The sequence below is a fragment of the Papaver somniferum genome, chromosome 1 (genome assembly GCF_003573695.1).
Source record: "Papaver somniferum cultivar HN1 chromosome 1, ASM357369v1, whole genome shotgun sequence".
NCBI lineage: Eukaryota > Viridiplantae > Streptophyta > Magnoliopsida > Ranunculales > Papaveraceae > Papaver > Papaver somniferum.
This window is the reverse complement of record NC_039358.1, coordinates 172,559,566-172,575,846: the sequence shown is the minus strand read 5'-3', so window position 1 is coordinate 172,575,846 and position 16,281 is coordinate 172,559,566. Positions and strand designations below refer to the sequence as shown.

Below are 16,281 nucleotides of genomic sequence, written 5' to 3'. Positions count from 1 at the left end.
ATTTATTGGATGAAATTTTTCAGTTAATGGGCTTTCGTGTCAAGTTGAGGCAATGGATTAGGTGTTGTGTTGAATTCACAAGGTTTTCAATCTTAGTGAATAAGAGTGCAACTGGTTATTTCAAAAGTAAAAAAGGAATTAGACAAGGTGATCCAATTTCACCATTTTTGTTTCTTTTGGTTGGTGAAGCTTTAACTTTTATGATCAAGAGAGCTCAAGAACAAGGATTATTATCCGGTTTTCAAGTTAAGCATGATGGTTTATTGATTGGTCATTTGAAATTGCAGATGACACTCTTATATTTCTAGATGCTGACATTGAGCAAGTTAAAAACTTGGGAATTGTTCTTCTCTCTTTTGAGATGCTTACAGGCTTGAAGATTAATTTTGCTAAGAGCCAGATTTTTGGTGTTGGATATGATGGTGACTTGAATGCTTTCTCTTCTCTTCTTGGTTGCTATAATGGAGTTCTTCCTACAACTTACTTAGGCTTGCCATTGGGTGATAAATGTGGAGGTGTGGCAAAATGGGACAAAGTGGTGGACAAAGTCATTGCTAGATTTCCTGGCTGGATTAAACCACTTATCTCCAGAGCAGGTAAAATTACCTTAATCAATAGTGTTCTTGCTACTCTACCAGTTTATTACATGTCACTTTATGAAATCCCAGTTTCTGTCTTGAGGAAGCTTGAGCAAATTATGAGGAAATTCCTTTGGAGTGATAATAAAGGAAAAAAGAAGATTCATCCTGCTAAATGCAATGCTCTGTGTAAAAAGAAAAGGTTTGGAGGTTTGGGTATTAAAAATCTGAAGCTAGTCAATCAATATTTACTCTCTAAGTGGTCTTGGAGATATGCAACTGAAGAAGATGTTCTATGGAAGCAAGTTATTGATTAGAAATATGGTGTTGGTGAATCTGTATGGTGTCCTAAAATTCCTAAATGCACATATGGTAGATCAGTCTAGAGAGCTATTATGAAGACTAATTCTTGTTTCTTAAAACATGTCAGGTTCAAAGTAAATGATGGAGTTCTGGTCAAATTTTGGCATGACAATTGGTTGTATGAGCAGCCAATTAAAACTTATTATTCAATCCTTTTTGGTTTATCAAGAGCTAAAAAATTTCAGTTGCTGCTATGGGTGCTTTAACTGACAATGTGGTTATCTGGAATCTGAACATCCCTAGAAGACTTACTGCTGCAACAAGAACTGAGTTAGACCTTCTTCTAGCTGACTTGCAATCCTTTAAATTCAATCAGAATCAGGCAGATGAGCTGTTTTGGCCTTTCACGACAAAAAGATTTTTTCAGTAAAATCAATGTATGCCAAGCTTTTTGTGGAAGATTCTCATCAAAATTCGGCGGCCTTCTCTCATATATGGAGTTCGAAATGCCCTCCAAAAGTTGGTTTTTTCCTTTGGTTGATTGTTCATGGCAGGCTTTCAACAAGAGATATGCTTCACAGAAGAAGAATTAATGTGCCAGAGAATTGTCTTTTTTGTGTTGCTCCTGAAAATGTTTCTCACTTATTTCTTCATTGTGCTTTTGCAAGATCAGTTTGGGATATTATGACTGCCAATTTAAAATGGCTTTATGCAATGCCAGAGGATGTTGTACCTGCAATTCAAGCTTGGCAGCTTTTTCTTTCTGACAATGCTAGAAGTGAAATCTGGGAGCTTGTTCCGATAGCAATCATTTGGTGTTTATGGAAGGAGAGAAACAATAGAGTTTTCAATGATAATCCTAATTCTGCTACTGTTGTTATTGCTTATAAGGCAATCTATGTCTTGTTCACTTGGTCATTGGCTTTCAAAGAATTTGAGGATGTTGATTCAAAGGAAGTGATGAAAAACTGGTGTAAAATCTACTTTGATATAGCTTGATGTTTTTTTTGTTTCAGTGCTCTTACCTGTTTTGAGCACTCTTTTTCCGTTGTCTTTTGTACTCTGGCAAGGGTGGTATAATTTTTTTATACCCTCTCTTTTTGATCAATGCATCTTTTCTTTATCGATCAAAAAAAAAAACTCATGTAAGCGGTCTAAATTTCAGTTTCCTCAGGTTCGAATTTTAACTGTTCATATAAACAGTTAAATCTCAAGTTGTTACAAGTTAAAGTTATAAGTCATGCGAATTGGGAAGTGTGAATTTTTTTTTTTTTTTGGAGACATAGAATAGAAGATCATTATGCCAAAATGTATTAGCTTCTAATAAGCTTTTATTTGAGCCACGTAAAAAGATTAGCTTCCAAACATGTTATTTTCTAATAAGCTTTTATTTGAGCCACATAAAAAGATTAGCTTCCAAACATGTTATTCGAACAATGACATCTCTTAATCATATCAGTGCGAAAATAACATCAAAATAAGTAACTCTGTTACCGACTCTTACCATCCCATGATTGGTTTACATGTTCCATGTCATTATGAAAAAACTTCAAACAAAAACTTACTCTTTAGAGATAGACTCCAACCTAGTAGCAGAGAAGAGAGTTTCTTTCAAAATCCAAGTTGCATAAACAGAAAAACCTTAGGTCATCCAGGGACCAATATAATTTCTCGATCTATATTATGGTGCTGACGTTGCCTAAGATTTAAGGTAGTGGCAGGATCTGTTTGCATTTTGGAATTCTCTATCTTTCTCATTCACAAGTTTACAAACAGATTTCGTTTTGGGGTGATGAGTGGGGCCAATCCGGAAAGCTAAATGGATACGGGTACTAAATACGACAGATTTTGGTGTTTATTCAAGTATCTCCCTATCCCTTTACCCAATTTCCTGCATTCATTTTGTTACAAATTCTCCCGGGTACATGAGTATACATGTAACATGCCTAATTTCTAATCTTCTTTTGCTGACAAAATAGCCATTCCATTACCAATTTACCATAACCACAAAAAAAAATAAAAAAAAAATACACAAAGAAACAAGGCATGTTCTCCCTACGCCGGTTGATCTGAAAGCAGTATCTCATGGCCAATTACACCCAGAATGTGCACAATACAGAGCACAGAGTACATATCTTCCTTGTATTAACACTAACAGAAATCACAAGTTATAGCTTGAGTTTTGTTTTCCTTGTTTTGATTAGATGAAATCCAGCAGTTAGAATTCTGCAGGGTTGTAAAGTGAAGTTGATCTGCCTAGGATAGTACATCTATCTATCTATCTATCTCTTTCCCATCCTTCCTTAGATTGTCCCCTAGACGTCACACAAATTCAGCATCTTCTTCACTCAGTCACTACGATTTATTTAAAACGTCACACCCGTTCATACGAAATCCTATAAATTTGCTTACATAATGGATATTACCGTTTTAGAGCCGAAATGAAATCAAAGGGCTTCTAATCACTATAAACATGTTTCAAAAATATTGTCATTGCTTTCACGATGTCATGTGCTACAAACTAATGGAAGGCTCATCCACATGAAAAGAAGTAATTACAATTTGCATTTATAGCATCAATTTTGTTGTGTTTCAGACCAGTTTAAAGTCATTTTTTTGCGAAAATGATCTATATGCACCCTCACATCACAAGACAAGAAAACGTCATTTTCTAGTTGATTTTTATGTAAACTCTTTAATATCAATAAAATTGAAGTGTAATTACAATATCCTTTTTATGCATGTAAAAAGGATCTTTATATTAAGATAACCACATCACATGGAGGAACTAGAAGGTGTAACTTAGAGGTTTGATGTGTCCAAATTTTCTTTTTTCAGGTCTCTTTTCTTGTTTCCGCTGGTTCTAATGAAAATGGGAACAATAGCGTATATTTCAGTAATCAGTACTAAAAGTTCTTAGAGAGAAAAAGTAAAAGAGTTCAGAGACCGTATAATATAATCTTGACCAAGCAAATTTAGATTTTCCTATGGATGATCTGTTTTTAATTTATGTCCGGTGGTTTCACGAATGAAGACTTACTCATGGTTTTCCTGACACAAGGTTTCCAAAATGATGAGTGCAACAATAGCCGTATGTTTCTCTAACGCGGCAGTAATTAGCCGCTTAGCCTGTGCATACACTTAAAATGATATCATAACGTACGCTTGCAATGGAAACTATACTTCCAATCTGTCTACCAAACCAAAGTGGTTTCCATTAGCTTATAGACATCATGAATTATGAATGGGTGGTGAATCAAATGCATGGAACTGTATATATTTATAAGGGTCCCATATTTTATTTTATTTTGAAGCATAAGGGTCCCATATGATTACCGATCAAAAAAAATACTACTCCCTTCGTTACTTTTTAATAGGCCAGTTTTTTTTTTTTTGAAAAAATTAAGGAAATTAAGAGAACTAATTATTAAAAGTGGTCCTCTAGACACTTATCAATAAAAAAAGTGAAGTGAAATGGTCCCCATGACACTTGTCAGCCAAAGAAATAAATGAAATGATCCGCATAACATTTGTGGTCAAAAGAAGTTAAAAAAACATGGTCACACAAAATTAAAATAATATTTGACTTTCCCAATTAGAAAACTGGTCTATTTTGAAATATTTATTTATAGAAGAAGTATTTATCTATTTTGAAATTAAAATAATATTTAATAGAAGGAGTATTAAAATTTAAAAAATGGGTCCCACGTGATTGATCAATGCCCAATCCTATTCCAGTGATGCTAAGAAAAAAGCTGCAAATTGTTCTCTAATTTTGGCAACGTTATGAGTGTGTCTGGTACAAAGAGATGCCCAATAACTTGGCTATTTTAGTTCGTTTGATAGGAAAGAAAGGAAGAAAAAAATGGAGTCTTTATAGTGACAGCATTTTGGTGTGTGTTTATTGTGACTCTATATGTGAAAGCTTTTGCATTTATGTAGGAGAACAGAGGAAGGAGACCTTGATAGAGAAAAGATTGGTGAATTAGTTTTGCTGAGTTCAATCTTGAGAGTCGGTCTAGGAGGAGGAGAGAGTGGAGCGACAAGTTTGGCGCAAAATGAGATGAAATTAAGATTCGTGAAGAAGAGCTAATTTTGAGTTCTGTTGGATTGATGATGGTCTCTCCGACAAATTTATAGGAACACCAAGATCCGGAGTTCTCAAGATACTCTGTTTCTTTCTTTCTAAAAATTCTGCTAAAAAACTGTGTGGGCTTCTAAGATTATCTAAATCTAGCCGATTTTCTCTCCTTGACAATAGAGATTTTTCATGTCCACATGGCCTTTTTCAGTTTCTCTCCATGACCAAAGTCTCTTTCAAAATTTTATAAGAAAATTCAAAATTTCTCTCCATTGATTACGTTTCTTCTTAGATTTCATTTCTGGGGTTTCTTCATTTTCAATTTTCTGATCTGGGTTTTGCTCATTTTTCAATCTGCCCTACGATCTCTCTGTTCTGTTTTGTGCAGAATTGTTTTTATTGTTTCCCTGTTTTGAGTTTTGGTTTTATGGGAAGAAAGGAGAAATGGCACAAGAAGAAGAACAACAGAGGTGTAGTAATAGTAATAGTGGTGGAGGAAAAATTTCTAAAAAAGTAAAAACAAAAAAGATCCCACAAAGAGGACTAGGTGTTGCTCAACTTGAGAAAATAAGGTTAGAAGAACAACAAAAGAAAGATACTTCAGTTTTTGTTCCATCCCTTCTTCCTCAGAACCATCAATCTTCTTCTTCTTCTGTTTCTTCAATTTCCTTTTCACAATCTTCTTCTACTATAAATAATGTTTCTACATCGTCATCAACTTCTTTGTTTAGATCACAACCATCAATTCCTTTCACTAATTTTAATTTATATATTCCACCACCACCTCCTCCTCCTCCTCCACAACCTACATCTCTTCCAAAAACCAACACTTTTTACGGATACCCACTTCCTGAAGGTAGTGAAAATGGTGGGTCTAGTTATTCTTCTTCAGCCATGGGAGTTTCATGTGCGTTTGATGTAGATGGGAGAAATGTTGATCCAAATAGGTTCACAATTGGCTCTCATACTAACACAATATGGCCTCCTATTAACATACAACAACAGAGTAAATATCAACAGCACCAACCACCTTTTTCAAGGGTAATCTACCTGTTTTAAAAATTTTGTTTGAACTCATGAGTTTGAGTTTCAACTGGAGACAATCTCTAATATGAAAGACTGTTGCAGGTGAACGTTTCATTGCCAACTTCGTCATCCTCTGGACTAAACATTCAGATGGAGCCCCCTTCAAACCAAAGCTTCTATAACAACTACGCTGCATCGCAATTGTGGCCAGAGGAAGATAAGGTAATGCTACTTTTTCCTTGCATACCGATATTTCTTTGATGAAGCTTTCATGTACATACTTTCGTTTGTTCAAAAGGACTAGAATCTTGGGATCGTCTCGTTTAGAATGTAATCAAACTTTTGTACTAACATAGAATTTATGATAATGTACTAGTACTGATGCGGAATTTGGTTGAACTGTAGCATAGATGGTTGGCATGAAGCGGCCCTGGCCTTTCACTATGGACAACCCACCATTATCTTCCTTTTCTTACAAACTACCCAATTTCGGGCCTCAGATTTACAGATTAGACGAATCATCTTCATGTGTTAGTGGTAACATGTTCAATTTCGAACCAGGAAACACAATTTTCAGGTTAGTCTTGTGATTTTGATATGGACTGTGGCTGGTTATTGGACTACATTGGGTAGCATGATGACTTTTAGAATATGTGTGCAGAGAGGGTCCTTCGAATTCAGCTCCACCACTTCTTGCTGAAAGGAGAAGAAGTTTATTTGAAATGAATCCAGCGAAGGGTCCTAAAGAAGGAGGGGTACTAGAGAGAGATTTTCTTTCTTTAGGACCTCCTCCAACGAATTCATCTTTGACGAGTTTTAAAGCTAAGCATCCGTTAGTTTTTCCAGTTCCTCCTCCACACCAGGATTTTGCAGAATTTGATATTCCTCCATTTCAAGTAAGATTCCACTGATATAAATTGATTAGACTTTTTGTCCAACTAATAGTTATTGATTCAAGTACTCATTTTGATTGATTTTATGCTTTGATTGAATATGAAGATGTATAATGAAGAAGAACATCATCAGCCACCTTACAGCTTCTTCCCTCCCAAAGGACAGCATGTTAGCAATATGGCGTCGAAATCAAAAGATCAAAGAGGCGAAGCTGGAGACAGCTTGGATCTTAGTCTAAGACTATAATAAGTAGGTAGTATCATGAATTACACATGACATGAAAACCCTGCTCCTAAATTCTTCTAGTGGCATCGACATACTTTTCTTCAGTGAGGAAAATAGAGGAGTGCAGAATTGGCTAACGACAAATTTAACCCAAGTAACAGAAGAAACTGAATTGTCTGCTCCCTTCAGTCCCTTGGGATAAGAAAGGAGGTGTTGAAACATGAAAGAGATAGGGAAAAGAAACATAAAGAAAGCGCCTGTGAGGTTCTTTTTGCATGATGTATTTTTTTTTTTTTAAGTGTAATGGTGTTCTTTTCTTTCCCAGTTTTGTATGGGTGAGGTTGAAAGACTAGACACACTAACTAACATGATAAAATGAAAACTTACTCTGCTAGAAATTGTTGGGATTCTCTCTATACACACTAGTGATAAGTTGATAACACTATTATTTTTTATTTTTTTTATTTTTTTGAAGAAACACTTTTATTGAAAAAACATGATAAAATAAGTATATCAGTACATAAAGAAGACAGACACACTAGATCGCCATTTCCGTCGATCTGGTTCCTCCAAACCCTAATAACCCAATCAGAAAATTCAATCATGTTATCTTCATCCATTATTGGCTAATCGATTAATCCACCGGCCCCATTCAAGATGTAGTTTCCAAGTTTTTACCAAGCTCAGATATGTTTTTTTTAATGGTCAATCCCCCTTTTTCTACTGGTGTTATGCTATGATGATTGCTTGTATCAAGTCACGCTTTATTGGATCAATTTTGTTGCAAAGGAAATTTTGTTTCTCAATAGAATATCCGTCTGACTCAATCGACTGGGATTCGCCTTCATCAGCCGCTTTGAAGTTCGTTTCTCATCATGATTCTTCCTGGTCTTGTCGTCTGCTGTTATCGTTTATTAAATCTCATACTCAAAGGTACCACTTTCCCCTAATATCTCTGATTTCATCGACCTTTTTAGGAAATCAAAGACCTTTTTTTTTCAACCTTGAAATCCATAACTATGAGGTGTCATCTTAATAGGCTTAGTTCTGGTTTTTATCCTAATCAATCTCTGACTGCTGCTGAAATTTTACCTTTCAAACCTCTTTTAAACTCCTTGATCCCTGCAATTGTTGTTCAATAAGTTTTCCAGAACTTTTTGGTAATCATTATGCTTGACCTCTCTATCAATTGGATCTATAAATAGCTATCCAATTTCAGTATGCATTCACCAATATTTCCCCTTTCTTATTCCCCTGCCTTTAGAGTTCGTCTAGTTTTTTACACGTCTCTGTTGGTCTCTCTTTTATCTAGTTTGTTCATTATATGCTGTATTATTTGCTTGCTGTCTGTTGCCATGCCTAATGGTTGGCAGAATTATAGGGCTTCTTCTAGCCATCAAGTTCGTTTTAATTTAAACAATTTTCCTAGTAGTAGTTGGAAGCATAAGCTTGTTGGTGGTTTCTTAACTAGAATGAACAAAAATTCTTGGATTTTTAGAAATGCTTTAAGTTATAGATGGTGTATTGAGGGTGGTTTCTCTGTTAGCAAGTTTAGTAGATTTTACTATCTTATCAAATTTGAATCTCGTCTTGAAATGTTTAGAGTCCTTAGGCAGGGAACTAGAATTGTATTTGGGGATATCTTCATGATTCAACAATGGAATCCTTACCTAAACCCCAGAATTTTCTCAATGAACTCTGAAGTTTTTGATATCATACTGCATAATTTAACTCCAAACCAAACTCATTTCCTAAATGTCAAAAACAATACTTCAGAACTAGGTGAACTGATTTATTGTTCTGCACCCAATCCAACCCAGAATGGTTTCAGCAGCATGTCAATTAGGTTAAGAATCAACCTATCTCAACCCCTCATATCTGAGACTTCAGCACCAAATGAATTTTATGAGGAAAACCGAATTGCTTTCCAATACTTGGAGCTGGCTTTTCTGCAGTTTCTGTAAAAGATTAGGTCATTTAGCTGAGGATTGCATTGAACTTTTCATTATTACTCATCCAAGAATGCATATACCTCAACCTGTCCAACTTGCTCCTATGGATTTTATGCCTGACCCTCATGATAACTACTCCGAAGAAGAAAGATATAATGTGGACCTGGACGAACCAGATTCAGATTGGAGCGATTGGAGCCTAGAAGTTTATCCTCCTACTCCAAGACCGTCGCATGTATCCTCGGATCAAGAACAATCAGCAATATCTTCCTCTGAAGGAGATCAGGCCTTTGCAGGATACAATCAAAATGGTTTTGATTCTTACATGTCCTTGGATTCTGATGGAACTCATTCTTATGAGTATCATAGTTGGCACAGCGCAAGAAGCCTCAGTTCAGATCCTGCTGATGCTGAGCATCTGAACTTGCAGGGCTGCATACAAGTTCCGGAAAGAGCATCTCCACTGCGTCATCTTAGCCCCAGAAGCCCTACTAATTTCATTACCTCAGATATTGACCCTGATTTTGAGGTGGTTTCTGATGCGGACTCAAGCTCCCCCAACTTGCTTTCAGGCCATGGGTATAAAAGATGGAACCCTGAACATCAAAACTATCTTCATAGCTCTGGTATTTGCTCTTCATCCGCAACACACATCTCAAGAAAAGTTTCACCTGAAGATTTAGAGCAATGGAGATCTCTATATAAGCCCTGCAAAAGAATCAAAAGTGCAGCAACAGATCATATTTCTACTTCCATAAGCAAGATAGACAATCTCAAATCCAACAGCAGCAACACCAGTACTAGCAACAACCAGTAATGACTCATCATAGCATATCGAAGCTCAACTCATATCTCCTATCAGACTGCATCTTGGGGCCGGTGGATACCCCTCATTTTGGTTACTGTTTATTTTATACCTTGTTCCTGGTGTTTTTTCATAGTTTTTCTTGCAGGTGTCTTTGCTTTCTACTGTTTTAGTATTCTCTGTTTTAAGTCTGTGTCTTGTTATTATCTAGTGTGTTTTAACCTCTCTGCTTTGCAGAGTGCTTTTGTTGTGCTAGTTAGCTTTGCCTGGTGTTACTCTGTCCACAGAGTTTTTTTGGTTATAACCCAGGCTTCTTGTTTAATATCTTGTATTAGCTTATGAATCTGTAGTCTGCCTAATATTTGTTCATCCTTGGTCAGTATTTGGTCATAGTATACCCTCCTAATTGCAACCATTTGTTTCAAGCCCACCTAATTGCTAAAATCATCTAAAGCCCATTGGTAATCCCACCTACATTCTAATTTTGTTACCATCTAAAGCCCGAACCTAATTGCTAAAATCATCTACAACCCATTAGCAATCCCACCTACATTCTATTTCTGTTACCCTCTGATTTGCTAGACATCACTCAAAACCCTCAGACACATCAATTCTCTCATCTTTTAATCTCAACTTTAGACATGAACATTTTGGCCTGGAATTACCAAGGCATCAATAACCCAACCACAATACAACACCTAAAAGATATAATCTCTTTACACAAGCCCAATATATTATTCCTCTCAAAAACTTTAGCTAATGAAAGACACATGACAAGCCTCGCTCAATCCCTTCAATTCCAAAACCTAACCTCAGTCCCCAAAGTTGGTAGAAGAGGAGGTCTATGTCTCATGTGGAACAACCTAAACATCCAAGTTTTAACTCAATCCCAGAGTTTCATCCACGTCCTTGTCACTCCACCAGCTCTAGCACAACCTTGGCTATGCACAGGCATATACGGTCCTCCACATCCGACGGCAAGAACTGATTTTTGGCAAGATTTCCCAACAATTTTCCCCAACATATCCAACTCAACTTCATGCGTATTGATAGGGGATTTTAATGAAGTAACAAACCAGTCGGAGAAGAAAGGGGGCAGACAAGTCAACTATAGCGAGACTCAGCCATTACTCACAATGATAGATCAAATGAGATTCATCGAACTAGGATTTCGTGGAGATCCGTACACTTGGACAAACAATCAGCAGGGCCAAGACAATATATTAGAAAGATTACATAGAGCTCTTGCAACCCCATATTGGCGCACCGCAAATCCTCATGCAGTTGTCACTCATCTTCCGAGGATAGCGTCCGATCATGCACCCATCCTTTTGCGCACCAAAGCAATTGAATGGAAGGGACAAAAAAATTATAAATTTGAACATCTATGGTTAACGCACCCTCAGCTCAAGCAAATTGTAGATTCTGTCTGGACTCAACAAAGTGACGATGAACCTGCTCTGGACCTTCAGCTAAAGTTAATCACCACTGGCCAAATTCTTATGGATTGGAACAAGAATACATTTGGGCATCTTCCAAATCTAATTCGCAAGTCAACGACGCAAATCCAAAGGGCTCAACATCAATGCGCCATTCATAATGGCGAGGAATTAGCATATTGGCTAAACCTAGAAAAAGAGCTACGGAACCAGCAGCCGATCTTACTTCAATGTCATGCCACATATTGGCAACAAAGATCCAGAATACAATAGATCCAATCAGGAGATAATAATACTACCTTCTTCCACACCAAAGCAACCATACATCGAAGTCACAACAACATTCATCAATTACAAGATCAGCAAAATAACTGGATTTCCGATAAACATCAAGTAATTCAGATCATCCTGGACCATTTCACAAATAAATACACGGATCCGAACACAATAATATATGAAGAGCTATTTGAGGAAATAACACCAAGATTAACATCCAGACAATGTGATTCTCTCACGGCAGAAGTCACGGTGCCAGAAATCAAGCAAGCTCTGTTCTCCATCAATTCAGAAAGTTCCCCTGGGTCGGATGGTTACACAAGTAAGTTTTTCAAAGTTTTCTGGGATACCACTCACACACAAATAATACCTATGGTTCAAAGTTTTTTTAATTTTTTAAATATCCACCCCCTCATGAACCACACAAACATTACGTTAATTCCAAAAGTGGATCACCCAACAAAACCATCTCAATTCAGACCTATCAGCCTCTGCAATGTCTGCTACAAAATCATATCCAAAATTCTGATCAACCGCATTCGACCCCTTCTCCCATTTCTAATAAGCCCGTATCAAAGCGACTTCGTCTCTCAATGCTCAATTCATGATAACATCGCAATTGCAGGAGAGCTATTCCACTATATCAAAACCTCAGCCATCCCCAAAGAACCCAAAATTGCTCTTAAACTAGATATCCAAAAGGCTTATGATAGCCTGGAATGGGGTTTCATTAAAAAATCCTTTACCAAATTAGGATTCCCGGCAATTTTTGTAGACTATATCATGTTATGTATCAGCTCAGTCACCTACTCTATCAACATCAATGGAACCCTCATGGTTTCATCACACCAACGAGAGGCATAAGACAAGGTGATCCCATATCTTCATACATTTTCATTATATGTGTTGAAATTCTCTCAACAAATCTTGCCAAATTGGAAGACAAACAAATGGTTCGAGGTCTCAGAATATCACAAAAAGCACCGCCCATATTACATATTATGTATGCAGATGATCTTCTAATCAGCTACAGAGCTTCCCAAGAGAGTAACATCCACCTCCAAAAGATACTTCAATCTTACGGATCACCGGCATGACAATTAATCAACACAGCCAAGTCAACAATCATCCACCATCCGAGATTACTGCCAGAAGATATAAATAATCTACACCAATTTTACAACATGCCAACCTCTTCAACCCCTCCTATATATCTCGGAGTCCAATTCAAACACGGGAGAATATCTCGCCATATTTTCGAACCTTTGCTTCAAAGGATAGCTCGTAAAGCTAAAGGATAGATGGCAAAATGCCTTACACCTGCCGGAAGGTTAGTTCTCATTAAAACCTCCTTAACTCCAACATCCAACCACCTTATGCAAACACAACTTTTCCCCACTCATGTCCACAAACAAATCGACCGGATTACAAGAAATTTTTTATGGGGGCATGATTCCTCTGTTAGAAAACTGCACCCTTTAGGATGAAGCAAACTCCACACACCGATAGCAAAAGGAGGTCTCGACATCAGGAAGAGTAGCCATCACAATAAAGCTTTACTCATGAAAAGATTATGGAACATTCACGATCAACCACATTCCATCTGTACCGGTATATACAAAGAGAAGTACCTCCAACATCAACAAAATTTTCAAGGTACGCTCACCTTACCTTCTTCTGCCAGCCCACAATGGAGGCAAATGGCATCCCTTATACCATTTGTGAAACAACATTTATTTCATCGCATAGGAAATGGTTTAGACACCCCCATCCAATCTAATTGGATATCTCAACTTCCTAACCTTGATCCATCCCATTGTTATCATATCCAAACTGTGGCTGATTTAATTGACCCTATTACTCACAATTGGAGACATGATCAACTACACAACCTACCACCTGATGCAATACAACATATTATCAATATTCACCTTCCCCTGGAAAACAACCCAGATAAAATTATCTGGCCAAATTCAAAATCCGGTAAATATACCACTGCTTCTGGATACAACAGTTTAGCCCAACAAGATAACCATACAACCATAACCCCCCTACCAACCACCAAATTTCTATGGACCTTACCATGTCCTCCAAAAATTCAGTTGTTCTTGTGGAAAGCTATCAACGAAGGATTACCAACCTTCTCTTTATACACCACATCAACCTCACCAATTCAAACATGTGCCCTAGATGCAACTCCGATTCAGAAACGGTGACACACATGCTTATTCAATGTCACGTGGCAATTGCGGCATGGACCAACCTCTTAAACTGCATTCCAACAAACCATCTTCAACATAACAACCATCCTATCACCTTAAATCCTCAAACAACCATATTGCATCTATTACAAACTTATACTGATAAAACCACCATCACAAGTTTCTGTTTTCTTTTCTGGGCACTATGGACCACCAGAAATGATCTGGTCTTCAACCAATCCCAATCTCACCATGAAAACATCCTGAGGACAGCTGTAGCACAACAACAAGAATTTTAATGGGCAAGAAACATCTTCCCACCGGTATTACCCGGAGATCCAACTCTGAGGATTGCAACAACCAGCACAAGAACGACTACAATTATTCAAGTCGGATGGTCTATTCCAGATTCGGGTTGGATAAAAATAAACACAGATGGGGCTACTAGAGGCCATCCAGGTATGGCAGGAGCGGGATTCATTTGCAGGGACTCGAATGCACAAACCATTATGGCTCTTGCACAACCTCTAGGTTTAACTACTGCACTAACGGCCGAGACATGGGCAACCGTAATAGCAACCATAATAGCAATGGAAAGACAATGGCCAAGAGTGATAATTGAAACAGACTCGGAGAATCTCATGCACTTTATCAGAACATCAACGAAAGCTCCTTGGTATATATCACAAATGATCGCAGAAATCAAACAAAGAATGCGCAACATACCTTGTTGCCACATTCAACACAATTATATAGAAGGCAACCAAGCAGCGGATGGTATAGCAAACTTTGCAGCAGATAGAAGCGAAGAAGAAAACTATTCAACAACGATATGGGATCAAACAAACCCGCCTTTTCTTAATCAAATTCTGTTAAGTGACTCTAGGGGAATTACTTTCCCCCGTGTAATATCTAGTTAGTTCCTTTTAATATATACATGCTTCGAAAAAAAAACAACAGACACACCAAAACAAAAACTAAGAAATACCAACCAACATAGAGATTACTCATCCTCCTCATATCTAATATCTAAATCATTTTTGTCTCTGAGAAGATGTGGAATAAGGAAATCTGGTGGATCAGAACACCAAACTTCTCTTCAATCCTTGGCTCTAGCAAACTTAGCTAGCACATCAGCTACTTTATTATAACGTTTGGGTTTAAAATGAACTCTAACCTCAGACAGACTTCTAAGCAAACTTAAAGATTCAAATAACAAAGACCGGTCCTCCCATCTAACATCCTCCATTTGATTTTTTTGAACAACTTCCATTAAATTTTTGTTATCCCCTTCCAAAATAAGATTACCGAAGCCCTTATTTTGCACCCATTGAACAAGATCAAAAATGCTAGGGCTTCAGCCTGATGAATATCTCTGGCTTTCATCAGGCTGATGACAATAAACAACCAGCTTTGCTAGAATGAGGAAGAATATATGCATCAAATTTTAGCTTTAACCATGCATCAGGTGGTGGAGTCCAGTGGCTACTAGGTATTCTACTAAGCTGATTATGAGAAAACCTAAAACTATCATGGATGCAAGTATGATTACTATAGAAGAATTTAAAAATGTGTTGAATAATGGTGTTAGGATGTTGATGTTTATGATCAAAAATCCCGACACATCTACTCTTCCAAATGAACCACATAGTGATGATACCTAGGTTGATCAAATTCCTTTTAGCCATAGAGACTAAATTATCTCTATTTGTCCAAGAGAGAATACACCTTGAATAGACTGATATCTGTAAGCATTTTGAAGTATATCATTAGAACTCCAAACCAGATGTCTCTAGCATATGAGCAATGCAGCAGAAGATGGTCTTTTGATTCCAGATAGACTGATATCTGTAAGCACTAGTGATAACACATGTGCGATGCACATGCTTGAATTTGACTCATTAAACAGTATTAAATTTGAAAGTAATGAAAAAAATTTCGTAACGTAAAAATTTATTATTCTTATTTATATTCGTAATGTGGATAATTCAAAGGGCTTTTCAAGTATATAAATTTTATAAAAGTTCGGTGTATATTTTGAAAGATATTAAGTTTTTAAAATTTTTGATTTATTTTTAAAACAATGACATTTATGTAAATGTACATTTCTAATGGCTTTTTTAATCCGATGTTATTTAATATACGTGTCTACCCTTTGTTTTTATTGAAATCACGTAATATAGTAGAGCATGGTAATTTAAATGAGGGAAACTTAGTAATTTAGGGGTCTCCTACCAAAAATAACTCTTTTCTTTATATTAGTATATATATAATAATATAAGGTAAGATTGTCTTTTTTGTGTCCGTGTAGCTCCAGTATTCATCTTTACGGTTTGCTTACTATTTATATGAAAATTGGAATAATACATGCTCGCACGCATATGGTACCACTCTCCTAAACTCGAAGGTTCCTCCACACAAGAAAACAAAACCTCTCTCCTTTTTTAGCTTCTTCTCAAAACTTAAAAAACCTTCACCACCATTAAAGATTATTGCTCATA

At 36.8% G+C, this 16,281-nt stretch overlaps 2 protein-coding genes across 3 annotated transcripts; both read left to right on the top strand.

Annotated features, from left to right (window-relative positions):
* Positions 1-26: 26 nt before the first annotated feature.
* Positions 27-4,974, top strand: LOC113354187. The gene is made up of 7 exons (XM_026597601.1): positions 27-237; positions 288-883; positions 1,009-1,015; positions 1,127-1,307; positions 1,436-1,838; positions 3,720-3,784; positions 4,824-4,974. Exons 1-7 carry the CDS (start codon positions 27-29, stop codon positions 4,972-4,974), a joined length of 1,614 nt encoding a protein of 537 aa, XP_026453386.1.
* On the top strand, positions 4,675-10,203 carry LOC113308202. 2 transcript variants are annotated; one of them, XR_003339575.1, is made up of 6 exons: positions 4,675-6,003; positions 6,091-6,210; positions 6,399-6,565; positions 6,650-6,884; positions 6,988-8,040; positions 9,236-10,203. XR_003339575.1 is itself a non-coding variant. In XM_026556683.1 (5 exons), the coding sequence occupies exons 1-5, from the start codon at positions 5,407-5,409 to the stop codon at positions 7,126-7,128; spliced, it is 1,260 nt and encodes a 419-aa protein (XP_026412468.1). In that variant the 5' UTR covers positions 4,675-5,406; the 3' UTR covers positions 7,129-10,203. The 2 variants fall into 2 exon arrangements, 1 of the variants encoding a protein (XP_026412468.1); XM_026556683.1 differs by having other exon boundaries at positions 6,988-10,203.
* The last annotated feature ends 6,078 nt before the right edge of the window (positions 10,204-16,281 follow it).